Raw genomic sequence first — 27,399 nt, forward strand, 5'->3', positions numbered from 1 at the left:
ATTTTTCCATAGGACCTTTAGACACAGCTACAGCCCGAACGGCTGAACAGAGTTACTTGAAATTTGGCAGAGAGGTAGTCCTCAGGTCAAGGAAGTGCCTTTTGTAGGTCTGGTGTAAATCTGTTCAGTAGTTCCTGAGAAAATAGCATTTAAATCAATATATATATCTGAGCCAGCTTACGGTGCGCTTACCGTGCGCTTACGGTAAGCTTACCGTACGCGTACGGTGACGTGCGCGAGTGCGATTCTGATTGGCTGTTAGATCTTAGAAAACATTCGAATCGGTCGAAACCAGGAAGTGTCGGCCGCAATTTTCTCTCTCGCACTCTGAGGGGAGTGGAGGAAAAACAAAGTCCGAAAACAGTAAAAGCGACTTGATAGACAGCTCCCAACCACCCAGTCATTGTTATGGTGTCCCCAAAGAACCCAAAAGGCAAAAAATGTAAAAATTTGTATTTTCGGAAAATCGGCGATTACGCTTACCGTACGCGTACGGTTAAAAAAAAATAAAAAAAACAACAATATCCACGTTTTCCTCACCCCGTGTGCAAACGGTGCCCGAAGGGCTCCTTTTGTGCATGGCATATGTTTATTTTAAAGACAATCTGTAGATAACCATTAACAACGATGTGCCTAATACGGCCTCCGTGTGCGGACGGTGCGCGAAGCGCATCGTGCGTACATGGCCCATTTAGCGTAACGTGGGCACGCAGTGCGCGTAGCGCACCGCGTGCCCACCGTGCGTGCACGGCACTATCTGCGTAAAGTGGGCGCGCGGTGCGCGAAGCGCACCGCGTGCTCACTGTGCGCGCAAGGTGCGCGAAGCGCACCGCGCGCGCAAGGAACGAACTGCGTAAAGTGGGCGCGCACGCCACGAACGGCGTAAAGTAACTTAGCATTTAAAAAAACGTACAAATTCACTGAAAAAACCATAGGTTTCACACACGTTATAGTTAGGAATTAGCATTTAAAAAACCTTGCAAATTCACTGAAAAAACCATAGGTTTCACACAAGTTATAGTTAGCGGACATTTTACTGATAAAAAACCATTGAAATTCCACGTTATAGTTAGTGCAGGCAACTATAACTCACGCGACCGCAATCCTCTGCTGATGACATATGTGTCTTTATGAAAAAAAAATATTTCTAATATATGTATAGCTAAAATTTAATGGAAGAAGACATGGGCAAATAAGTGTCTAAATACAGTATTAGCATCAGCAGAGGATTGCGGTCGCGTGAGTTATAGTTGCCTGCACTAACTATAACGTGGAATTTCAATGGTTTTTTATCAGTAAATTGTCCGCTAACTATAACTTGTGTGAAACCTATGGTTTTTTCAGTGAATATATATATATATATATATAATCTACTGGCGGTCTATTTCTATTTGTCCTCCGTTCTGAGCTTGGCATCTCCAGGGAATATTGCCAGACTAAAACTAATTTGGGCAGGGGGCAGCCAACTGGGTTTTAAGATCAGCACTTTATTCTGACCTCACTGACCGGCTCTTCTGGTGGGGTCTTCATGTGGGATCAAGAGAAAGAGGTGATGGACACTAGTAACAGAGTGAAGCATAGAAGAAGGAGTGACATCTACCTAGAAAAGGGATACTCTGCAGCCTTAAAATCCATCAGAGAACGCAACCTCCTCTTTCTTACATACCAGAAGTGAGCAGCAAAGTCTCAGATCTGCCATACCTCATTCACTTAATGTTTCATCTGTGAGAGGGACTAGGAGATCAAGGACAAAGGAGCATGGATGTTTAATATTGGAAGTGATCTGATCCTGCCCATATTTTAGAGTCAGAATGAACAGATTACTTACCTTCGTGAACTCTCTTTCTGGTAGGGAATCTATCTAACCACAGATTCCTCACCTTTTTAATATTACCCAGGCATGAGACTGGATCCAGAAACTTTTCAGTAGATCCTCTGCTGCCTGAAGATGGCGCTGTGCGAGTCTGCACTGATATTGTTCCGTTCAAAAAGTGATTTGTGGGGCCTAAATAGGCGCCACTCCTGCATGCCGGCATTAGTTGCTTTAAAAGATGTCCGTACATCGAGATCTGAGGCCCCAAAGGCAAATTGGTAAACCAATGTGCAGATTCCTAGACTTGCATTCTTAATAGAAATAGATGGAGTCCAATCACACAACAGGGAGAAAGAGAGGGTCAGTGAAGAATCTGCAGCTAGATAAGAGTCTCTACCTTGAGAGAGCATTACAGAATGTAAAGTAATAAATTCTACTGATGGGGACTTCTAGCTGTAGATTCCTCACCTTTTGAATAGATACCAGAGCAGTACCTACTGGAGGCTGGTCTGTGAATGTTATGTTAATATATTTATAGAGCACTCAATTACACAAAGGTGTGCTGGCGCTAGCTCAGATTTGGACAAAAACGAAAAAGAAGCCTAAGCCTAATTGTTAAAATGCCACGTTTGCAGCTCCTTTCTGAATTCAAGCAGATTGAAGGGATGATCTAATAAAAAAGGTTAATGAGTTCCATGCCTTTGCTGTGCAGGTGAAGAAACATCTGCCACCTCAGTTATTTCTCTTGAATTTGGGAACCACAAGGGTTTTAGCTCCCAAAGAACGAAAGTCCTGTAGGATTGAGCGGGCAAAGGGCCCCTCTCTGCAGACTCATCTGTCCAGACAATAGTGGTTCTAGAACATGTGGAGTGACACCGACACAGCCACCTGCAGATGTCTAGGATAGAGACTCTGCGAGCTAACGTAGTGGTAGCAGCTTTTGCCCTGGTGGATTGCGCTTGCAGTCCTTCTGTGGGCTGCTTCGAAGCCAATTCTTAATGCAGAGCATGATCCAATGCAAGATGGTACGCTTTTGCACAGCCTTGCCCTTCTTCGCTTTGACAAACCCCACAAAGAGCTGATCGTCCACCAGGTGGTCTTTGGTACTATTCATGTAAAAGCTCAGCACTCTTTTGGGGTACAAGCAATGGAGTTTCTCCTCCTCCTTAGAGAAATGAGGCAGAGCACAGAACACCAATGAGGTGATGGTTTGGCCGACGTGGAACGGCTTCACATCTTTAGGAAGAAAGGAGGCTCTGAACACAGAACCTTCTTGTCTAGGAAGAAAGTGGAGTACATAGTACAGACACTTTGCGCCTGAAGTTCACTGACCATCCGTGTCGAGGTGATGACAACTAGGAACACATTTTTCAGAGTGAGGAGCCACAAGGAACAACTGTGCAGAGGCAGGAACAGAGCACACATCAGAAATATCAATACCAAATTCATATCCCACTGGGGAATCACAAAGGATGAAGACAGAAAAATGCTGAAGCCCTTTCAAAAACCACATCACAAGAGGTGATTTAATAGGAAGGGCTGATCAGTTAACAGAAGAAAAAAACAACAGGTCTGAAATAGAACCTTTAACAGTGCCCGAAGCAAAGATTTGTAGGACGAGAGAAAGAACAGAATGCAGCACAGACAATGTGGGCTGAAGGGGGTCAACTTTGCGAGTGCACAAACCACAAATTATTACCGACAAATAGATACAGTCTGCCAATGAACTCATGGCTGCGAGAATGGGGAAGGCCAAAGGCATTCAGCTGCCGCCCCTCAATCTCTGTGCATAAAGGTGGAGATTGCACAGACTGGGAGTAAAACTGGGCACTGTGCTGGGACAGCAGATCGTCCCGAGGGGCAGTCTGATCGGGGGAGATGCACAAGCCCTGGATAACACACTCTCCATGCCCAGTCCAGGGCCACTAGATCAACTTGCTTAATCGGCTCTGAAGTCGACTGACTTCTGCAGCGCGAACATGATGTCTAGCGCCGCCTCCGCATTTCATCGAGGGAGTAAGAATGGTGGGAAGGAGCGAACTCTGCTCAGCCTTTTTGTCCTTAACCAAGTACTTTGAGCGTAATGAAGAATGGCTTTGCGAACAGTTCTGGTGACCAGGACCGGGACTTTTACTTGGAGGGGTCAATTGCGATGTATTTTTGTACTCGATGACGTGTACATTTTCCTCATGCTCCCTGATGGCCTTGGGAAATTTATTGATGTGCAGTCTCCGCAGGCCTTGCAGTTGTGGTTCGACCACTGACATCACACGCATACCTGGTGAGGATCGATCACCAACATCTGCTTGTGGTAGTTGCTACATGGTTTAAAACCTGTTGTCGTGGGAGGTGACATGCCTTGCACACAGAAGAGAAACTTTTTAATTTTCGTGAACAAATTAAAAAGTAACAGTCTATGAGAGACAAGAGACTATATCCGTGTCTGGTGGCAAGGAAGGAAAGGAACTGACGTCAGAATGCAGGAGTGGCACCTATATAGTCCCGCACATCACTTCAGGAGCAGAACAGCATCAGTGAGGAGTCGCACAGCGCTACCTTCCAGCATGCAGAGGTACGGCTGAAAAAGTTTCTATATCCAGTCTCACGCTTGGGGCATATTCAAAAGGTGAGGCACAGGCTGCTACAAGACTGCACCAAAAGTTACTTTTTACCTGTAACCGAGGTGGGAGCAATACAAATCAGAAGTACCCCCATACATTTTCATGTAAAAGATAACAGGCCAAGCTGCCTAGATTTTCGCAGCAAGTCAAGTTAGTACAACATTTAATCAAGCCTCATACTCGTTATGAAGGAGGTGTGTATGTAAATCTATGAAAGATACAAGTTAAAAATAATATTTTCTTACCTGTAACTCCTGTTCTCTCATAGGAGAATTTCCATTCTAATCATAAGCATTGAATAGTCCCGCCCATGTGATGGGACCCTAGAGATGTTCTTCAATATATCTTCTTGAGAGTGGAGTTTCGCCATTCTTCAGGAAGGCCTGCAAAGTCTCTTCAAACAGATTATGTAGCCTATATAACTAGGCTACAATGGCCAAATTCTTCATCATGAAGACAAAAAAGGCCAGAATAAGGTATTTGAGGACAATTTGATATGATTTGCAAACAGCATAAATATCCCTCACAAGCTCTTTTTATAATAGAGATGGAGAACAGCAGGACAGAGACACCTCATAGGCTGTCATATGGCTAAAAAAGAGACTGTACCTTTAAGATCCCACAGACCACCGGTAACCCATCATGCACAGCAGGTGGCAGTTGCTTCAGTTCTTTTTGAAGGTGATGTGTGAACAGATTTACATTATATGAATACCTCTGCCCATCCCACTAGGGTGGGTAGTGAGGGTTGCTTAGGACTATAATGGAAATTCCCCTATGAGAGAACAGGAGTTACAGGTAAGAAACTATTCCTTCTCTCATAAGGGAGTTTCATTTATAGTCATAAGCACTAAATAGATTTCTGAGGGAAGCCGCCTTATTTGAGCATCTGCTCTACCGTCAGAGTCTAGGCAGTAGTGCTTGGTGAATGTATGTACTGATTTCCAGATAGCTGTGTTGCAAATTTCTGGAATAGGGATATTGGTTAGTAAAGCAACAGTAGCCCCTTTCCCCCTAGAGGAGTGTGCTTTAGGTTTAGCTGAGAGTGTTTTGTTAGCCTTTTGATAACACAATAAAATGCAAGACACTATCCACCGTGAAATAGATTGTTTGGGGGTGGCTAAGCCTGTACGGACCGGACAGTAGTTGATAAACAATCTGTCCGATTTGCTGATGTCTTGTCTAGATAGAATTTTAGAACTCTTCTTACATCCAGAGAATGGAGAGTCTGTTCCGCTGGAGTAGAGGGATTATGAAAGAATGTTGGCAATCAAATTGTCTGGGTGACATGGAAGTCCAAAACAACCTTAGGGAGGAACTTTGGGTGAGTTTTCATAAGCCCTTTGCTAGAGTGAAAGACAGTGTATGGTTCGTGAAAGCAGAGCGCCTGGGTCTCGCTAACCCTGCGGGCAGATGTTATTGCCACAAGAAACGCAGTTTTCCCAGACAAGTGTTGGAGAGATGCCTTGGGTGGGATTGAAGGGGTCCTGTATTTGGCATTAAAGGACTACTTTAAGATCCCATGGAGGGGAAGGGTGCCAAATAGGGGGAAAAACTTTCCTCAAACACCAGAGGAAATCCTTGATGACTGGGATTCTGGAAAAAAAACTGTGAAGGGCATTTTCTGTAGGCCGTAACAGCTACCAGGTGAACCTTTATAGAAGAGAATTGCAAGCCAGATTACTACAAATGGAGTAAGGGTCCTCGTTATTAGATAAACACCATATGCAAAATCTCTTCCCTCTGAAGGTATATGTGGAACGTGAGGAAGGTGGCTTAGCTACTGTGAGGATCTCCATGCAGTCTTGTGGCAGATTCAAATGTCTGTACTGTACTGCGCTAGCTCAGGAGCCATGCTGCCAAATTCTAAGAGGAGAGATTGGGGTGCACCATCTGGCCTCAGTATTTCGTCAGTAGGTCTGGCCTGCATGGCAGCTTTAGATGTGGTCGGACAGGCTGGTGAAGGAGGTCGGGGAACCATCATTGACGTGCCCACTCTGGAGCTATGAGGATTATCTTGGCTTTGGAGTGGGACAGTTTGATCAGGACAGCCAGGATTAGGAGAACTGGTGGAAAGGTGTAAATGAATTTGCCGTACTAGTCGATCCATAGGGCACACCTCAGCGTCTCCGGACTGTAGTACCTGGAGGCGTAGTTGCAGCATTTTATGTTTTCGGCCTGTGGGGAACAGGTCAATAGAAGGTGTTGCCCATATTTGGAAGATACTTTGAACGACATCATCTGGTAAGACCCATTAGTGGTTTTCGTCGAGAGCTCTGCTGGGAGCGTCTGCCTGAACATTTTGGACACCAGGGAGGTGAGTTTCCATGATGTTCAGGTTCTTGGACAAGAGCCATTTCCAAATCGTCTGGGCCTCTAATGACAAGGCTCTGGACCTCGTGCCTCCTTGCTTGTTGAGATAGTACATGGTGGTTGTATTGTCCGTCTGACCAAACAGGGTGTCGGTCGTGAATGATGGGTGGAAAGACTTGAGCGCTAGATACACTGCGGGGAGCTCAAGGAGACCATGATCTCTGAATCTGGAGGTGAACCATGGGAGCTTCCCATCCAAGTAGTGATGCATCTGTCACTATGGTCTGAGAGGGGACCCGTTGGTGAAACTGCATGCCTTGTAGAAGATTGGTTGGAGAATACCACCAATTCAGGGACTGTATAGCATTTATTAAAAGTGTGATCCTGGACTCCCAGTTCCAGACAGTTGATTCCATTGATCCTCTAAACATTCCTGGAGAGAACACATGTGGAGGCGAGCTTTGGGAGTGAGAAAAATGCAGGAGGCCATCGAGCCTGGAAGAGATGATAATGCTCTTACTGTTGGATGAGGGACTTTCATGAGAGTCTAACATTTCTGGAGGAATGATAAGCGCCGCTCCTCCAGGATACACCTTTGCTTCTAGGGTATCAATGGAGGCCTAAATAATGTAAAGTCTGGACGTGGACTCGTTGAGGTTGACGTGAAGACCCAGCCGATGAAGGAGATTGTAAGTCCAACTGAAATGCAATTGGGCTTCTTGAGGAGAGGACGCCTTTATGAACCAATCGTCTAGACATGGGTAGATGAAAATCTGGTGTGCTTTCACAGAGGGGCTGCCACCACAGCTATGCAGTTGGAGAATGTTCTAGGTGCTGACTTCATGTCCAATGGAAGTACTGTGTGTACTGGTAGGGGTTGAGCCCCATAATAAACCTTAGAAACTTGTAATGCTTCTTGGGGATGGGAATGTGAAAGTATGCATTGTGAAGGTCAATGGAGAAAATCGGATCTCCCTGGTGTAATTGGGGGGATATTTGATGTAAATCCAGCATCCGGCAGTTCTCCCGCCGAAACAATTTATAGGCGATTTTGATATCAAGAAATGGTCTGAACTCGTGCATGTCCTTCTTTGTCACCAGAATTAGCTAGTGTAAATTCCCTTCCCCCGTTGCCTGTGGGGGACTGTTTCTACTGCATTCTTCAGCAACTTTAGCAAGTTGAGATGGGAAGTGGACAGCTTTGGTGGAATAGATGGAGGTAGGGTGGTAAACCTAAGAAAGAAAATAAGTTACTTACCTGTAAACTGTGGTTCTCCAGTATTGGCATCCCACGGTACATAAAAATCAGTAAGTAATTACTCTAACATTAAAGTTAATAGAGAAAAACCATTCACTTTAATATCTCGTCCTAGTGCGGTCCAAACTCCAGCCAATCAATGACAGTATCCTCTAGAACCCTCTCCACAGAGGCTCCAGGCTCTCAGATTTTCGAGCACAAGTGTAGTATAAACATATAACAAAACAGGGGAGCCTCTATCGGGAGGAGGGTGGGTCGCATGTGAATCTATGAAAGATACCAATACTGGAGAACCACAGTTTACAGGTAAGTAACTTATTTACTTCCCTAGTATTGAGGTATCGTTCATAGATGCACATGTTTGAATCAGAGTAGATAGCAGTTATTACATAGGTATGTATGTTCATACAAGAAGGTATGTAATGCACACGGTACAAAAGAAAACCTGTACATCAGCCAGTGTATATCACACTTCTTAACCACCTATTCATATACTTGTATACATATATGTAAAAATATATATATACATATATGTCAATATATATATTTCATATATTCGACGAAAAAATGCTCCCAAGACCTCCTCTCTGCGAAAAGAGAGCATACGGACTGCGGATTGACTGGCAAGATGTTCTTTATTGTTCACTCATCCTCTGACGAAACGTTTCGAGCAACTAGTGCCCTTGATCCATATACATGAACATAAAAATGTATATACATACATTAGAATCTGACAATGCATATGCACAGAATAATGGTGACATTGACTATAGTAATAGTAAAACAAAGGAAGGTGGGAAGGATAGAGGCTCACCTTATTGAAAAAGATTGCGTAGCTACGCCTGTCCCACAACTGTATCAGCATTACTTGCAGTTTCCAGACAGTAATGCTTGGTGAAAGTGTGCCTGCTGGACCAAGTTGCAGCTCTGCAAATCTGCTGAATAGGCACACCTGCAAAGAGCCGTTGCGGAAGACCCTGCTCTCGTGGAGTGAGCTTTCACTGTTGAAGGTAGAGGTTTGCCTGCCTATTGATGGCAAAACTGGATTGCAGAAGATATCCAACGTGCTATAGTCAGCTTAGTGACCGGATATCCTTTTCTGACTTTACCATAAGCTACAAAAAGCTGACCAGTCTTACGTATGCAGGCTGTTTTCTGCAAGTAGAATTTTATACATCTCTATGTCCAGGGAATGTAAAGACCTTTCCGCTGGTGTCTGTGGATTTGGGAAGAGTCTTCAGTATGACTGGTTCATTTAAGTGAAATTCCAATGGGACCTTAGGTATAAATGAAGGATTTGTTCGAAGTATAACAGAGTCTTTAGTGAACTGAAGGAAAGGATGACAAGTAGTGACAGCCTGTATGTCGCTTACTCGTCTGGCTGAAATAAGAGCCAGTAGAAGACACATTTTTCATGTAATGAATTTGAGGTGAGCCCTATGAATAGGCTCAAAGGGAGCTTTCATAAGTTGTGCTAGTACAATGTTGAGATGCCGAGGTGGACGCCTAACTGGGGGGAACATTCTAAACAATCCTTTAAGACATTGTTTTATTATTCTTGATGAACAAAGAGACTGTGATCCATTCTGCCGTCGAAACCTGGACACGGCTGCCGGGCCTCTGCCACGAGCGTGGAGGCCCTTTGTAAATCATCCCTTGAGCATTTTACAATGAGTGATCTGGCTAATAAACATTAATTAAAGCCTTGCAGGCCTGCAAATGCTGAACACTGCTACTTGTAAGTCAATCTAGGACTCCCAGTTCCATGAAGGGGAGGAAGCATGTGTATCTATCTAAGACCCAATACTACAGTACAAGGGTCCGACCAAACCTGAAACATGCACCGGCAAGGCATCATTAGTTTTAATGGCAGGAAGAAGCAAATTAATGACCACAACCTGTAGCTGGTCTTATTGTATGAATTGGTACACAAGCATAAGCTGCAGCTGGACTAGCTAGTCCATACAGTTTTGGAAGAGAGGAATTTAACAGAAATTTTACATTATTAAATAATGTGACCCAATGAACATGCCATTAGAGAGAGGCTTGTGTGGAATCCAAAAACATTAATTCAATTCAGTTTGACGCAATTTCTCTAAATGTTATTAAGCCATATCAACTAACTAAGACTTACCTGGGTTGACAACGTTCACAAAGGTATATGTCAGGAATATGCTGCCTGTCAATTCCCATGCAATCTATATGTTGCCAAACACTTCCAAAAAAAAAAAGAGAAAAGGGAGTTCAGATCCAAGTATAAGTTTAAAGGTTACAAAGAAGTTTGTAGATACCTACTTTTCACATGGCAAATATAATTTTAATTTATGGGAACAGAGAAAAAATACCATTCAAAAACAAAGTGGCAAGATGCTACAAATACAAACTGATTTGCCATAATCCCCCAACATGTATTATGTTAAAAAATTCCATCTTGTTAGCAAAACAGGTAGGTCAATATGACATACTCATAGAAAGACTGGAGACTAGGCCACAAGGGATAAGTTACTTACCGTAAGAAAACAAGTTGCTTACCTGTAACTGTAGTTCTCCAGTATTGGAGCTTTCATAGATTCACATGCCTGAATCATTCCCCGTCGTCGAGACGGGAGTCTCCAGTACATAAAAAAGCATTGCTTAGTAGTATACCAAACTGAAAAAAGGCCTAGGCCCATTTTCCTTTGCAACCCATAACCTTTGTTATGTAAAAAGGGACTAAACTTGCATCTGAACCAATCAGAACCTCTCACCCTCTAGAACCCTCCTGAGAGAACCTTCTGCCCCTCAGATTTTCGTGCACTTGTGCCATAACGTTCTGCGTGCTAAATCCGAGGTGAGCCTCTCAGCGGAGGAGGGTGGGTTGCATGTGAATCTATGAAAGCTCCAATACTGGAGAACTACAGTTACAGGTAAGTAATATGTTTTCTTACTCCAGTATTGGAGCTTTCGTAGATTCACATGCCTGAATCAGAATAGCGAGCAGTAGATAAATGCACATTTTTTGTTACCCATATCCTGAAACAAGGAAACATATATAGTGTGATAAAAACGGTATTTCTAAACCAAAATACAGACATCAAAAATACTTTGCAAAATTGCATCAAATACAATAAATAACAATAAAATGTGCAAATGTAAACAAAAAAGGAAGGATGGATGGTAACGAAGGCTCACCGTTACTGGATAAGGTTCCTCAGCACCGCTTCTCCCACCGCCACATCTCTTCCTGTGGCCGTATCCAAGCAGTAATGCCTGGTGAAGGTGTGCATACTCGTCCAGGTCGCCGCCCTGCAGATATCCTGGATCGGCACACCCGCAAATGAAGCAGTAGAGGTGGACACTGCTCTTGTTGAATGGGCACGGACTCGTGCATTCAGAGGTCATCCAGCTGCCTGATGACAATACTCTATCACACTGGAAATCAGTCTGGCAATTCCCCTTTTTGACAAAGGGAAACCCTTCCTGGGTGCGCTGAAGGCAACAAAAAGTTGTGAAGACTTGCGGAAAGGCTTAGTTTTTTGCAAATAGAACTTTAGACAGCGTTGGACATCCAGCGAGTGGAGAGCCCTTTCCGCCGCTGTTGTTGGTTGAGGAAAAAATCTTTGAGAATTAATGGCTCATTTAAATGAAAATCAGTTGGTACCTTTGGAATGAATTTTGGATTAGTCCTGAGTATCATTCTGTCCTAATTGAATTGTACGAAAGGCTCCTGGACCGTGAGAGCCTGAATTTCCCCCACTCTCCTGGCTGAAGTGAGCGCAATGAGAAGCGCAACTTTCCACGATAGGAATTTCAGATCTGCCCTGTCTATTGGCTCGATGGGCTGTTTCATTAACTGGGAAACAACAATGTTCAATTGCCAGAGAGGTGGTGGAGGTTTTATTGGAGGGAAAACCCGGAACAATCCCTTCATAAATTGTTTGATGACTCTAGCGGACCACAAAGATTGACCAGAGGCAGTCCTTCTGTAGCGTGATATTGCGGCTAGGTGTACTTTATCGATGCATGAGCCAAACCGGACTTTGCCAAAAGCAAGATGTATGGAACAATCTCGTGAGCTGCCGAGTGCAGAGGATGAATGTCAATCTTATGCACCATAAACAGAATCTCTTCCACTCCATCCGGTATGTTTTGTTTGTACTATCCGCCCTGGCTCTAGATAGAATGTCCCTGCACTCCGTTGGGATGTTCAGATGTTGAAATTCGCAGTATTCAGGAGCCAGGCTGCTAAGTGCAGTGATTTCGGATCCGGATGAAGTACTTCCCCCTGGAACATCGTCAGAAGTGACGGTATTGGCTGGAGGCAAATCGGGCGTTCCTCCAACAGTAGTAAAAGCTCCGCGAACCAATGCTGCCTGAGCCACCATGAAGCTATCAGGATTATCCTGCATGGTTCTTTTTTGATCTTCATAAGAACCCGCGGCAGGAGGGGAATTGCAGGAAAGGCGTAGGCAAAGATGCCTGACCATGGCATCAAAAACGCATTCCCCCAAGATCCCCTTTGGGGAAGCCAGCTTGCGAAGAACTGGCATTTCTTGTTCTCCCTTGTCGCGAAGAGGTCTACTGTCGGCCTTCCCCATTTTTGGAAGATGTTGTTTAAACTCCGTTGGTCGATCTCCCATTCGTGACAGACAGACTTCAGCCTGCTGAGAGTATCCGCCTTGGTGTTCTGATCCCCTGGAAGATGTTCCGCTGTAATGGATATTCTGTGTTGTAGAGCCCACTCCCATATCAACTGGGCTTCTCGAGACAGGGAGAGTGATCTTGTTCCTCCCTGTTTGTTCAAATAGTGCATCGCTGTTGTGTTGTCTGTTCTTATTAACACGGCTGCACCTTGAATCCTTGGTAGGAACGCCAACAATGCTAAGCGGACGACTCTGAGCTCCAAGAGGTTGATATGCAATTGCTGCTCGTTCAATTTCCAGCGACCGCTGACTTGCAGGTCCTGAAGGAACGCTCCCCAGCCTTCCAAGGACGCATCTGTCGTAACCACTAATGGGGCTGGTTGAGTCACGAAAGAAAGGCCCTGCGAGATGTTCCGTTTCCGGGTCCACCATATTGCCGCTTGGATCATGGTCGGCGTTACCCTGAGTAAATCGTCGAATGATCCTGTCGCTTGATGCCATTGAAGATCTAGCTGCTCTTGCAACGGACGCATCCTTAGCCTGCAGAAAGGTACGAGGGGAATGCAAGCCGACATCGTTCCTAGCAATGACTTGTACTTGCGCACTGAAAGAGGCTTTCTTTTTATAAAAGCCTGGGATAGAGATATTATTCCCAGCTGTCTTTCCTTGGAGGGGAACGCTTTGTTTACCTCTGTATCTAGAATTGCTCCCAAGAAGGTGATATTTCTTGTCGGCTGAAGAGTTGACTTCTCTTCGTTTAAAGTCAGACCCAATCTGGCAAACAGTTCCACGCAAGCCCTTGTTGACGAACGGGCCGACGCTGCTGATGGTGCTTTGACTAACCAGTCGTCGAGGTAAGGAAATACTTGGTGTTTCTGCTTCCTTAGAACCGCTGCCACTGGAGCCAGGCATTTCGTAAAAATTCTCGAGGCTGATTTCAGGCCAAAAGGCAGTACCCTGAATTGGTAGTGTTCTCCGACCACCATGAATCGAAGGTACTGCCTGTGGGAAGGATAGATTGGGATATGAAAGTATGCATCCCGCAGGTCCAATTTGGTCATATGATCTCCTGGGTTTAATAGCAGCAGAATATCTTGGGAGGGAAATCATTCTGAAGGATTGTTCCTTGAGGTAAGTATTTAGGGATCTGAGGTCCAAAATAGGGTGCCATTGGAGAACATTTTTCTTGACTAGGAAAAACCGGGAATAAAATCCCCTTCCTCTCTGAGAATTCAGTACCGGTTCTATTGCTACCTTTCGGAGCATTGTCCGAATTTCTTGACCCGTCTGATGCAAATATTTGACCTCTTGCTGTCTTGGTGGTGTACAGGGGGGGGGGGGGGGGGGGGGGTGGTTTGCAGAAGCTCTAGAGTATGTCCAAATTGTATTATGTTGAGGACCCATTGGTCCGTAGTTATTTTCTGCCAATCTTGAAGATGATAAGAAATTCTTCCACCCAGGGGAACATGTGACATAAGAGGAATAGGTGTAGCCAGAGTAAGAAAGTTGTCATTGATGCCGGGTGTTGTCTTTCCCCTGACGACCTCCTCAACCTCTAAGAGTAGATTTTGTGTAACCTCCTGTTTGTCGCTGCGAAGACTGTTGACGGTATGGCTGAGATGAGGTGGAGTAAGAAGTATACCGGCCTTGTTGGTAACACCCTCTATAGGAGGATTGGCCCCTACCTCTTGAGCCTCGAAAAGGGACTTTCCTATATTGCAATGTTCCCAGAGATTTAGCTGTTTCTGTATCTTTTTTGATACTCTGCAAGGCCTCGTCAATGTGCTTCCCGAACAAATCTTCTCCATTGAAGGGAAGGTCCAAGATCTTATTCTGGACTTCGGGCCTAAAAGCTGTCGCTCTTAGCCATCCTTGTCGGCACAAAACAGCCGCTCCACCCAAAGATCTGATGGCCGTGGTCGCAATGTCCATTGCGCAATCTATGACTTCAGCCGAAGTCCTTTCACCTTTCTGGAAGATTTTCCTGGCTTCCTGTCTGTTAGCCTCAGGAATGCTGTCTATGTAAGGCGATAGGTCGCATCACATTTGCCTATCATACCTGCCCAGGATGGCCAGGGCATTCGCAGCCTTAACTAGAAGGGCAGACATGGACGAAAATCTCTTCCCCGCATTGTCCAAGCGCCTACCCTCTCTGTCGGGAGGCGTTGAGATTGGAGCTGACGGATTCCTCGATTTTTGCTGAGCCGCTTGAGTTATAACTGAGTCCGGCTTGGGGTGGCCTAGTAGACAAGCAGGAGCATCCGAGGGCGCTTTATATTTCTTGTCCAGCCTGGCGAGTACTGGAGTAACCGTTGCCGTCGTCTCCATGACCTTGAGACCTTCTTCCCATAGATGACTAACAATCGGGAGAGATCGAACTGTCTCGCGAAAAGGCTCCTTGAAATCATATAAGAAGCACTCTGTTTTGTCCGATGACATGTTGAGCGCAAATCTCTGTGCAGCTCTTTCCATAAGATTATGGAACCCCCCCGATGTCCTCCGGAGGAGAGTCGACAGGCCTCGGTGAAGGAGATGAAGGGGACGGAATGAGATAATCATCCCATTCTTTACTAGGGTCCGTTATCTCCTCCTCTTCCTGCTCCTCATCGTCAGAGATGTCTGGAGCCGGTTGTGGTAATGGTGATATAAGCAAAGACACAGGTACCTCTTGTCTTCGCACCGGCGTACATGGCACAGAGTGTGAAGTAGTCACTGGTATCCTTTGGGAATGAGGTAAAGGATGCCTCCTTTTATAGTCATCCAACATAAACTGCAAATCCGTCAGCAGTGAAGATGGAACGCTCACCATTTCTTCCTGATAGTGTTGCTGGGGACGGTCTTGAAATGCCCCATAATCATCCTCCCAGTCATCTTCTTGACATTTAACAAGTAATTGCGAGGGGCTACTGGTGTAGCCAAAAGGACCATCATTATCCTCCTCCTGCGAGTCTTCTTCCTCTAACAAGTGGGATGGAACAAGAGGTGTTACCTTGCTTGGAGATGTAATATCTGGGGTAATCCTCCTTTTCCTGGTAAATTCCGTTTTTCTGGGGTTTTTTCTCTCGTCGACGTGCCCGTCGACGAGATTGCCGTCGATATCGCCGACAAAACCGTCGTCGCCGCTGCTGCCGTCGACGCTGCCGTCGCCGTTGTCGTCGATCCTGTTGTCACTGTCCTCGACGATCCCGTCGACGACGTAGTCGTGGTCGTCGTCTATGTCGCCGACGCTCTCGTCGTCGACACTGCCGTCGACGACGCCATCGTTGACGAGGGTATGGGTTTAATAGTGATCTTTACCTCACTTTTCTTCGTCGACGACGCTATTTTCTTCGTCGACGATCCCGTCGACGACGTAGATTTTTCCTAATTTCTCTTCAGGAGATGTAGAGGCTGGCTTTTGAAGTAAATGTTTAATTTTAAGGGGTGATTTTGAAGGCTCTGAACTCGTCTTTTTTGAATGTTTTACCCCTGAAGCATGACCCTTGCTCTCCTTTTCTATAGTTTTAGGAGATTTTGAGGGACTGCGCTCTGAAGGCCCAGTCGTGATCTTTTTAAGAGCCTTCTCAGGTCTTTCCCCTGAGGTATGAGCCTGAGGAGATCTACTTCTTTTTTGAGATCTCCTTGAAGTTGTTGATGCCTCATCACTGTCACTAGACACAACGTCCTTCCTGGTCTTAAGTTTTTAGAGCCAAATTAACAGTCTACCTTCACGGTCCCTCAGTGTTTTATTAGAAAAGGTACGACATACCTTACATTCCTTCGCCTGATGGTGTGGCTAAAGGCAGTATATGCAATCTTTATGAGGATCGTCTGTATATAACCTTTTCTTTGAACAGGTGGCGCAGGCTCTAAATAAACCCTTCTTCTACTTGTCAGCCATTCTCCAGAAGTTGATGATGAAAAATCAGTTGAATAAACTCTTATAAAATCTAGAACCAAACTGTAGAATTTAAGCAGAGCTCAAAGGAGACTCCCTAGCACAACGTGCGGTAGAAAATCTGAGGGGCAGAAGGTTCTCTCAGGAGGGTTCTCGAGGGTGAGAGGTTCTGATTGGTTCAGAGACAAGTTTAGTCATTTTTTACATAACGAAGGTTATGGGTTGCAAAGGAAAATGGGCCTAGGCCTTTTTTCAGTTTGGTATACTACTAAGCAATGCTTTTTTATGTACCGGAGACTCCCGTCTCGACGACGAGGAATGATTCAGGCATGTGAATATATGAAAGCTCCAATACTGGAGTAACGAATACTTCTACAAATGAACACTTGTCTAGAGTCATATTCTGCACTTCATTTCTGCTATCTATGCTTAAATATGTAGATAAAAGAAAGCTTTTTGTTTTGGGATTTTGACCAACGACGGAATCTGTATGATGCTGTGACTAGACGTCTCTTTCAGATGGGAGTGCTTTTTCTGCACATCAATCAATGGACTTCGGGGCAACTCACATCATGATTGATGCCTTTTGATCTCTAGTTCTCATAATCAGAGCAGTGTCAACCAATATACTGCACGACAGAGACCATAAATCCCACTGAAACACTCACCTCTCAGCAGTGATTCATAAATACGATCAAAAGGAAAGGATAATGTTACTTGCATGCTCCTGCCATCTAGTGTTGGGTCCAGATGTTTGCAAGTTGTTTTTCTTCAAAGAAGTCTTTCCATACATGAGGTAGGTGACTCCTCCTTTCAGTAATAGTGCGCATGGGCATCGACTCCTTTGTTGGATTGTTTTCCCGCAGAGGGTGAGAATGAAGCTGACCATGAGTATGTATATAAAGTAAGAAAGAAATGCAATAGGTATAGGTACCCGGGGAGGCATGTGAATCAACAGCTCTACATGCCAAGACCAGATGCTTACTGTTTAAGTAACATTATCCGTTCGAGGCATGTGAGCTGTAGATCACATGCTTTGCATAGACTACACAGCAGTATTCTCCCAAAGCGGTGGTTAACCTGTAGCTGTTGCCTGAAAGAGTGTTTTAAGTACTGCTTGGCCTACATTAGCTTGCTGTATCGCTAACACATCTACACAATAGTGTTTAGTGAATGTGTGCGGTGTAGACCACGTTGCAGCTTTACAGATGTCAGCTATGGGGATGTTTCCTAAGAAAGCCATATTAGCCCCTAGTTTGCAGGTGGAATGCGTCCTAGAGGGTATTATAAAGTCCTCTTTGCTTTTGCATAGCATGTTTGAATACATTTAACTATCCACCGATCAATACCCAAATCTAGAAATAGGATTGCCTTTGTGTGGTGGAGCAAAAGCCACCAAGAGCTTATTTAGTTTTACAAAATGGTTTTGTTCTTTCTATGTAATACAATAATGCTCGTTTAACATCTAATGTGTGTAGAGCTCGTTCCGACACTGAATCTGGTTGAGGAAAGAACATAGGCAACTCAACAGATTGATTGATGTGAAAGGCAGATACCACTTTGGGTAGGAATTTGGGGTTAGTGCGAAGGACCACTTTGTTCTGGAGGACTTGACAAAATGGCTCCTCTATGGTTAGTGCCTAAAGCTCACCCACTCTCCTCAGTGATGTAATAGCAATGATGAAAGCAACTTTCCAAGTGAGAAATTGCAGTTCACATGTGTGCAATGGCTCGAAGGGTGGACCCTCTAGTCTGGTAAGGACAATGTTAGGATTCCACACTGGAGCAGGTGGAAATCTTGGTGGAATAACTCTTTGAGTCCTTACATAAACCGGGTACTCTGAAAAGGGACAGATGCAAACTATTTTGAAGGTATGCCGCTATTTCAGCGAGATGTAAACATATGGATGTGGCAGCTAATCCTGACTGTTGTAAGTATAGTAAATAACAAATGATATTTGGAATGGAAGCATCTAACGGGTTGATATAGTTGTTATTACAGTATATAACAAACCGCTTCCATTTAGCTGCGTAGCAAGCCCTTGTAGTAGGCCATCTGGCCTCTTTAATGATATTCATACAGTCTGGTGGAAGGTTAAGAAGCCAAATTCTATGATTTCAGGTGCCAGATCCCTAGGTTGAGACATTTGGGATGTGGATGTCCTATCTCTCCATGGCCCTGTGTGAGGAGACTGGGTGTGAGATGTAGTTTTTGAAGAGGAACTACTGATAGCTCCAACAGGGTAGTGAACCAAGGTTGACGGGCCCATGTGGGAGCTATTAGGATTAGTATGAGGGATGTTTGTCTGAGATTCTGAACCACTAGTGGAATGAGTGGAAGAGGTGGAAAAGCATAGGCAAATATCCCTGACCAGTTCATCCATAGTGCATTGCCTTTGGACAATGGGTGTGGATTCCTGGATGGCGAAGTTTGGGCATTTTGCGTTCTGATGTGTTGCGAACAGATCTATGTGTGGGAACCCCACATTTGAAAGAATGGGAGGACAACTTGAGGGTGAAATTCCCACTCGTGAATCTGTTGTCTCTGCCTGCTGCGAAGATCCGCGAGCTGATAGTATACTTCTGGTAGGTGTTCTGCCAGGAGATACATTTTGTGATGTATGGCCCACCTCCAAATGGCTTGTGCAAGGCTTGACAGCTGGAGAGAGTGTGTTCTCCCCTGTTTCTGTATGTAATACATTGCTGTCATGTTGTTGGTGCGTATCAGGATAGTTTTGCCTGCAAGGTGAGTCTGGAAGGCTTTGAACACTAGAAATACTGCTAGCAGCTCTAGATGATTTATATGAAGGTGCTTTTGACTACACAAACCTTGAATTGTGTGAGTCTGGAGATGAGCTCCCCAACCAGTGAGCGATGCGTCTGCTGTTAGCACTGTCTGTGGAACTGGGTCGATAAAGTGCCGCCCTTTGGATAGCTTTTGTGGATTCCACCACTGCAGAGAGCGATGGGTGCTGCCGTCTACCAACACTAGATCCGACAATTTACCTTAAGACTGATTCCACTGACGTACTAAGCATTCCTGAAGAGGACACATTTGAAGTCTTGCACGGGGAACTATTAAGATGCAAGACGCCATCTTTCCCAGTAGTTGCATATATACTCAAGCTGGTAATGACTGGTTGGGCTCAAACTGTGAAATTAGAGCCTGAATATTGCAGATTCTGGCTGCATTTAGACAGGCTAGAGCTTTTTGAGTATTGAGAGTGGCTCCTAAGTATGTTTGCGTGTTGGAGGGTTGGAGATTGGACTTTCAACACATTTACTGTGAACCCGAGATCGTGCAATATTTGCACTGTTATTTGAGTTTACTGGAAACACTTTGGGTAAGAACTGGCTTTGATGAGCTAATCGTCCAAGTATGGGAAGACATGAATATGTTGTCTTCGCAGGTGAGCAGCGACTACTGCCAGGCATTTGGTGAATACTCTGGGAACAGTGGTGACTCCGAATGGAAGCACTTTGAACTGGTAGTGTTGTTCCGCTACCACAAATCTGAAATATTTGCGATGTGCAGGATGTATTGGAATATGGAAGTATGCGTCCTTTAAGTCTAGAGTAGACAAAGTCACCTTGCTGTAGGAGTAGGATCACTTGTTGAAGTGTCACCATGTGAAAGTGATCTGAGTGAATATATTGATTTAATTCTCTGAGGTCTAGTATAGCCCTGAGAGAGACGTTTTTTGGGGTATTAGAAAGTATAGGGAGTACACGCCAGATCCTTGATATTGTAAAGGTACGGGCTCTATAGCTCCCTTTTGCAGAAGAGAGTGAACCTCCTGCTTGAGGAGGTGTAGATTGTAGGAGAGTAGTGTCTGCTTTCTATGTTCACCACCACTTTTTGCTTTTGCTTTACTGGTTTTCGACTTAGATGTGGCTGTGGGCCTGCTAATCAGACCCACAGCCCTGCTGTTCTCTCTCTAAATTGATACTATGTACTTTAGGTGCATAACCCATTTGGATAGTATCACCTTATTGGCCCCTGTACAGTGTACCCTAGGTACCCAGGGCATAGGTGTACCCTAGGCCTACCAGGGGCTGCAGCATGTATTATGCCACCCCTGGCCTGGCCTTCCATTTTGACACAACTGGCTGATCACTCAGCTGGGGCAAGGTCGTGTAATCACCCCTTGCTTAGGTGTAGTATTCCTATACCTAACTTACATATAGACACATGTGTACCTATCAGCCACTCCTATGGCAGGCCTTAACAATCCTGGAGGCAGAGTGCTTGGTAACATGTGAGATGGTGCTCTAGCATGAGCTGAGCCTGTCTGCAGCTTTCGGAACCATGTCCTTATAGCTGTTCTATGATATAGCCTACCATATACTCTTAAAGTGCCTTATAATCTTAAACGGTTATGGTAACTATGGTTTGGCTTTATCGAAACATGTCGTGTAAGGTGTCTAACACTTTGGAATAATACCCCCATACCCTTTCTGGACAGGAGGATATTATTCCCCCCTTCTAGAGGAAAAGACATGTTGAAATCATACTTTACTGTTAGCCTCTGACCAAAGCCTCAGCATCACAAAATGGATGCTGCTGCCACGACACAAGTCTGACCTCCTGCTGCTGGGAGTGATCCCAACCAGGGAGGCCTGGACAGTAGGTTTCCTGTTTGGGGAGGTGCTAGCACCTCCCCAGACAGCCTTTAGTGTATTGGGGCAGGGTGGGCTGAAAGGAATGAGACATGCCTGGGGCACACAAGGTGTTCCTTGCATAGTCCAGTTCAAACCGGCGCTGGGGCACTCCAGCCCCAGCTCTGGCGCGAAACTGTACAAAGGGAAGTGGGTGTAACAAACCCCTCCCAGGTCCCACCCATAAGGCGTGACCTAGCAGGTATCCCAGCCCCCCAGATTAGTATAAGAGTGGGAGTTGGGCCTCAAGACTTTAGATTATCCTGAACCTGCAACTTGAACAGAAACTCTGGACCTTCGACATTCGACGAAAGAAGAAGACTGAAGAATCTCCCTTGTGGCCAAGGAGTGGCTACCCTGTGCAAACAGGCACCATCAAGAGACTACCCTTTGCTTTGCTAAAGTTCTACGAGGGACCGACTGCAGAGCCCGACCAGAGCCTTGACTTCCAGACTTCTCCGACCCTGATCCACATCCACAGCAGAGCTGAGATCCGTGGAGGCGACGAGAGACGTGGGACCGGCTACCTGGGAAAAGTGGCTAGTATCTTCAAGCGCAGCTTCTGAGGCACCCTCGAAGTTGTGCACCGGGGATTGAGAAGCCCCGACCCCAAGCACCATCTGCACCGAAGACCAGCCCCCCACACTCCACGAGTCCTGCGTAGGGCCCTTCTGCATTTTCCTGCTTGCCGCGTATGTCCGGTTGCTTGCCCGCTGGCTAGTGGCCTTTGTGACGACGCATCCCGTAATCTTCAGCGCTGGTTTGGCTCCTCCAGACTGGCTCCTGCTCCTTTGAAAAAGAGAAGCACCCCAGACCTTCCTGGTCTGCACCAGAAGCAAGTCCTCCGTTCTTCGTGGGTTCCGCTTGGTGAGTCCTAGTCCAACTTCGACACCGCCGACAGCAAGAGCCTTCGTGGGACAGCTCGCCTCCTGGTCCTGGTCGTCCTCGACGTTTCCTGGTCCTCGTGGCTGCAGCGACAAGCTTCACCTTCACCTGCAATCTTCACAACATCGCCTGGTTCCTTCCTGGTTCCACGTGGTCACTGGCTAGTGACCTTGACTCTGTCCCTTCTGCTTGCAGGTATCCTCTCTTCTTGATCCCAGCCTTGGGATCCACCGGACACTCTTCACTGACTGCCTGTCAGCAACTTTCCTTCAGGCATCCATAGAAGTCCACGACGAAACCCGACGCAAGTTCACACCTATGCACCCGCAGCCTGTGGGCTAGGTAACTTGGGTACTCCGGTGCTCACAAGGGTAGTGACTATCCTAGGGTCTAGTTTCCGAGTCTCAACTCTCTAGCTGCTTTAGAAGTGTCCTTAAACTGTTAATTGCTAACAACTACTATTTCTATCGACTTTTACGCATTACGCGTGAGTGTTTCCACTCTGCACCTGAATCCCGTGGGCCTCCCACTTCCTAACTGTTGCTAGTGTAGTGTAGCCCCAGCGATTCCCTAGGCCTAGGCCTATCCTATTTCCGTGACAGTGGTCCTTATACCACTTACTTAGTATATGGTTTGCGTGGCCCCTAGGGCCTAACTGTATTACTTACCTGTGTGACTTAATGTATGCTTAAATAAGACTGTGTTGTACTTACCTCTAATCTCATAAAGAGTGCTGAGGGTTTGACTAGAATAAATACACTTTATATTATATATATATCTGTTGTGGTGTCCTTTCATTTGGTATTCAAGGGATTATATATGGTATCACAGCTGGCTTCACATGCCATTCAGAGTTTAGCCTAAGACTGCTCTTTTCCATGCTACCACTAGGATAGCTGGTCTATAAGGTTGACTTTACAACCAATCACCATAAGGGTATTTGGACTGATATAAGGTGTACACTAGAACTAGTGACATCATACATCAGGCCAACTTCTCACATAGATGCTCTGGTGGCATATTGTGTTAACTTAGTGGAATGTTTGGGGGATTGTTGGTAAGCTCCAGGCAATAACCAGACTGGATAATTCCTAGGACACATATGTCTGAAGTAATTGCATGCCAGACGGGGGGAAATTGAGAGAGACGTTCCCTGACAGCTGTGGAATGATCAGGGGAAGAGAAGGCAAGACACTGTTTTTTTTTTTTGAGGGAGGGGGGTGTGGAACCTTTACCTCTTCCCTTGCCATTATTGCCTCTAAATCCACTTTGAATGTAACCTCTTGAAGAGGGTGACTGACTGTTGCCTCTATATGATGTTGAGGTGTTGTCTGTAGATATGCCTTTGGAGTCCCCCTGTAGAAGGAGCGATGAAAAGAACCCCGATTGGATGGGGACTTTAAGGCTCCCCTAGATTTTGCAACATCTGTGTCCTTCTTCATCTTCTCGAAGGAAGTGTCTACCACAGGACCAAAGAGATGCTCTTTATCAAAAGGTAGATTTAAGAAAGAAGCCTGGACTTCGGGTTTAAACCCTGAAATTCTAAGCCAGGCGTGCCTTCTTAGTAAGACACTGGTGTTGATTGCATGAGCGGCAGTGTTAGCCGCATCTAAAGTGCATCTAATAGAAGAGTTTGAAATTAGGTTCCCTTCCTGAATTAGGTCCTGTGCCTTAGCCTTATGATCATCAGGTAGAAATTGGAGCAACTGTTCCAATTCATCATAGTGCGCTCTGCCGTATCTAGCCTGGGTATTGGCAATACGCCAGCGACTGGCTGCCTGTGCAGCTACTCTTTTACCAGAAGCATCTATTAGTTTAGATTCCTTGTCTAGAGGAGGGGCATCCCCCAAGGTTTGTGAGTTTGCCCGTTTACGGCATTAGAAACCACTAGGGAATCTAATGGTAACTGATCCTTGATATAAACTGGATCTGTTGGCGAAGATTTATACTTCTTATCTACCCTTGGTGTAAGAATTCTTGCGCGAACGGGATCTTTAATAATGTTGTCCGCATGTTTTAGCATTTCCTTAAGCATAAGCAGTGTATGAGTGGATCTCTGGGAAGAGCTTAGTGTTTCAAAGAGAAAATCCTCCTCAAGTGACTCTTTATGAAGCTGAACTCCATGAATTCAGCCGCCCTATGCACCCTACATAATCATCGGGTGGAGAGGGTTTTGTAGGGTATGAGTCTGAATCTTTATCTGTGTTTGGATCTGTATTATAATTGTCACATGGATCAGGACTCTTATCGTCTATCCCATCCCTATCCCCATCATCCTGGTTGTCAGGTGATTGTGGTGGTGGTGAATTTGTGGGTGTTATCATCAAATTTGGGTTAGGTGGGGAAGGAGGTGATAGAGGAGGAGGAGAGGGATTAGTACCAACATGTTCTCTCTTAAGAGAAATGCGTTAAGTATCCTCCGTTTCTGGTTTACTTTGTAATGGCAATTTTGCATGAATATATCCAGTTTTGGGATTGATGACCAGTTCCTTTTGTTTCGGGCCCGGGTTTGAAGGCGGGACGTTGACACGATGCTCATTTGATGGAGTGGGAGTAGATTTTAGGTCGAGCCTAGCGCAGCGCTGCACTATGGGAGGCTTCATGTAATCAGTATAAACTTTTCAATGTGGCTCAAACCCCCCACACGTATTTGGTTGGCTGTTGCCTGTGTCACTTTGTTTTTAGGTCTCGCCTGACCCAGCGCATGCGCTGGTCTGGCGAGACTTATTGAGAGGGCTCCAAAAAGTGCTACTAGGCCAGCCTAGAGCTACAGTGCATGTGCGCGGGCGCGCGCGCCGCACTTTACCGATATTACTTTCACTTTCGCGGCCGCACGGCCGCTTTGATGTTTGATCGCGATTGCGATCACTTTCACTTTCGCGGCCGCACGGCCGTTTGGCATTGCCAATAGGTCTCGCTTTTGGGACCTTATAAGTATTTAGTTATGCAACTGTTGCATAGCTAAACACTTATAAGGTCCCAAAGGCGAGACCTATTGGCTATGCCAATGCTTGTTGTAGCCTGCCAATGGCTAAAAGCGGGCGCATGTCCCAACTTTTTGACAAATGTTCACTCCAACAGCCTTTGCCTTACGGGACCAAGCAGGGGCGCGCAGACTGGCAGCTACATTCTTTACATTCTTTGAGGCGTGCGCGCACCACTCGCAGTCTTCTTGTTTTGGTTGCTCTGCTCCCGCCCCCCACCCGCTGTAACTTTAAAACCATTTCAGCATGTCTGGCTGCAGTCGTGGGCGCACGCACTCAGTCCTGGCGTGATTCCGCAGTGCCGAACTGTTGGCGCTAGCTTGTTTAAGTTTATTAATCACCCACATGTTCTGACCAATGACCAGCATGTTTAAAGCTCTTCGGTGCCTCAGGCAGGTGGTGAGTCCAAAGTCTAGGCTCGTTTACATTGCCTAAAGTTACACATGTTATGTAGCGCGAATTCTGCCATTTATATTGCCTCGGAGCGCTATATTACAGCAGCAACTGCAGAATAAAACGGAGGACGTTCGATGCGGCTTGCAAAGGTTTGCAGTTAATCCCCCTCCCTGCTGATCCTGCAGAAACACACTTTGTTTCGTGCCGCTGCTGTTCTTCATGTAGCCATCAAGGACCACACAGGTCAGTGAGTGCAGGAGCGTAAAGTGGGGCACAAAGCGTGACATCGGATCCTGGGCTCACATCAGCAGCACCCGGTCTTGCAGAGGCCGCCGTTCCTCCCCGGAGGGGGGGAGAGGCTCAGGGGCCGGCGCCATAACCCGCGCCGCGCCGAAGGTGGCAAGAAGGAACCGGTTTTGGGCGCCCTTGGCGACCAAAGGCGGCGAGCAGTAGCCCCTCCTGCCCACGCGCTGGCCTCGCGGATACCACTCCCCCCCACAGCCAATGGGGGGGCGAGACAAGACGCAAACCCCCCAATGGGGGGGTAGGCCTGATCGGCGGGAAAAAGAAGATGAGGGATATAAGGGGCCGCTCTCCCAGGGAGCTCCTAACTTCGGGGAGCAGGGAGAGCGGCGCACCAACGCGGTTTCTGCAAATAGCATCGTCCACGGATGCATAGTTCACCGAGCATGCCTCTGGGCTTAGACCATCGTTTACTGAAGACCCTTCCGGGAAAGAGAGGTGGTGAATGAGCCGGAATTGCCCTGGCTCCCTTTTGGGCACGACCCCCAGGGGGGAGATCACCAGGCCCTTTTGGAGGTGCAGTGGTAGAGGGCCCTCTATCCTGCCCAATGACTTCTCCTTTGCCACTTTCTTGGTGACCACCCCTGGGTGCTGCCTAGTGGATTTCAAGTTCTCCGCCCCCCCCCCAGGGGAGGTGTGCCACTGAACGGTATAACAAAACCCTCCTCGAAACCCTTGACTAATGTTGCTGCGTCTGTTCTGTTGTGGTACTTATTTGCCAGCTCACGCAGCTGATGTATGTTAATTGGGGACCTGGCTAACTGGCAATCCTCCAGACCCCACCGCTCCCCATCACTGTTTATTTTTCTTGTCCTTTTTGTCCCTCTTCTGATCCTGCTTGCCTCGGCAGCCAGCTGACGGGTGCCCACCCCCGCACTTGGAACATGCGTGCAGGAACTTACATGCTGCGCCCCACGTGCAATCTCCGGCATCAAATCTCCAGCAAATTTCCGCCGGGCCGTTAGATGGGTTCGGTTTCCCCCCGCCAAACTTGGGCCTGTGGAACGCCTTCCCCTTCCCTCTATAGGAGGTCCGAAAGGACTGGTCACTCTTTCCTGCCCAGGCTTTGACCTCTTTGGCCACTAGCATCTTATGTATGAACCCAGAGACATCCTCCTCGTTCCATTCCATCTCTGGATGTCTCTGCATCTTCAATCTAAACCCTTTATCGTATTCTAGCCACGCATCACCAGGGAATTGCCTTTGGGCCCAATGAATGTTAGCTTCATATAGCCATAAGTCCGCTGCGCAGCGCGGGAATTTCTCTACAATAATGCATGCCATAATTCTGAATGCATCTAACCAATTATCAAAGTTTCGCTCCTTCCTGGCGCCGCGCCTCTCCCTCCTGTCTTCCTCCTTCCTATCACAGGCTGTGACATCCAACCCCTCCATTTGAACCTCCAGCAAGGAAAAAATATTTATGAACTCTTTCCGCCATATCCTTTCCTAGACTGCTACCGGGATAAGACTTGCCAGGCCCGTAGCCCTTGTGGTCAAGGACGCAGGGCCAGGGGATGGCCTGCTGTAGCCTTCAGTGGCCTGAGACTCACTTGCTGGGGTGCTTACGCCGCCAGCGTATCCCCATGCTGCCACGGGTGACCCCGCTTCGCCCTGGCTACTCTGCCCACTTTGTCCTTGCAGTCTAGCTTGCCGTGCCCACCCGGG

At 46.3% G+C, this 27,399-nt stretch overlaps 1 protein-coding gene across 4 annotated transcripts in view; it reads right to left on the reverse strand.

The window, feature by feature from the left end:
- Nucleotides 1–27,399, reverse strand: part of KMT2E (lysine methyltransferase 2E (inactive)) — a 2,077,373-nt gene that overhangs the window by 1,566,624 nt on the left and 483,350 nt on the right. For all 4 annotated transcript variants that reach the window (XM_085654164.1, XM_085654162.1, XM_085654163.1 and 1 more), the window contains exon 6: nucleotides 10,140–10,220. In XM_085654164.1, the coding sequence (XP_085510290.1) occupies nucleotides 10,140–10,220 (81 nt within the window). The remainder of the gene's footprint in view (nucleotides 1–10,139; nucleotides 10,221–27,399) is intronic.

Source organism: Triturus cristatus, chromosome 4_1 (assembly GCF_964204655.1).
Source record: "Triturus cristatus chromosome 4_1, aTriCri1.1, whole genome shotgun sequence".
Classification (NCBI taxonomy): domain Eukaryota; kingdom Metazoa; phylum Chordata; class Amphibia; order Caudata; family Salamandridae; genus Triturus; species Triturus cristatus.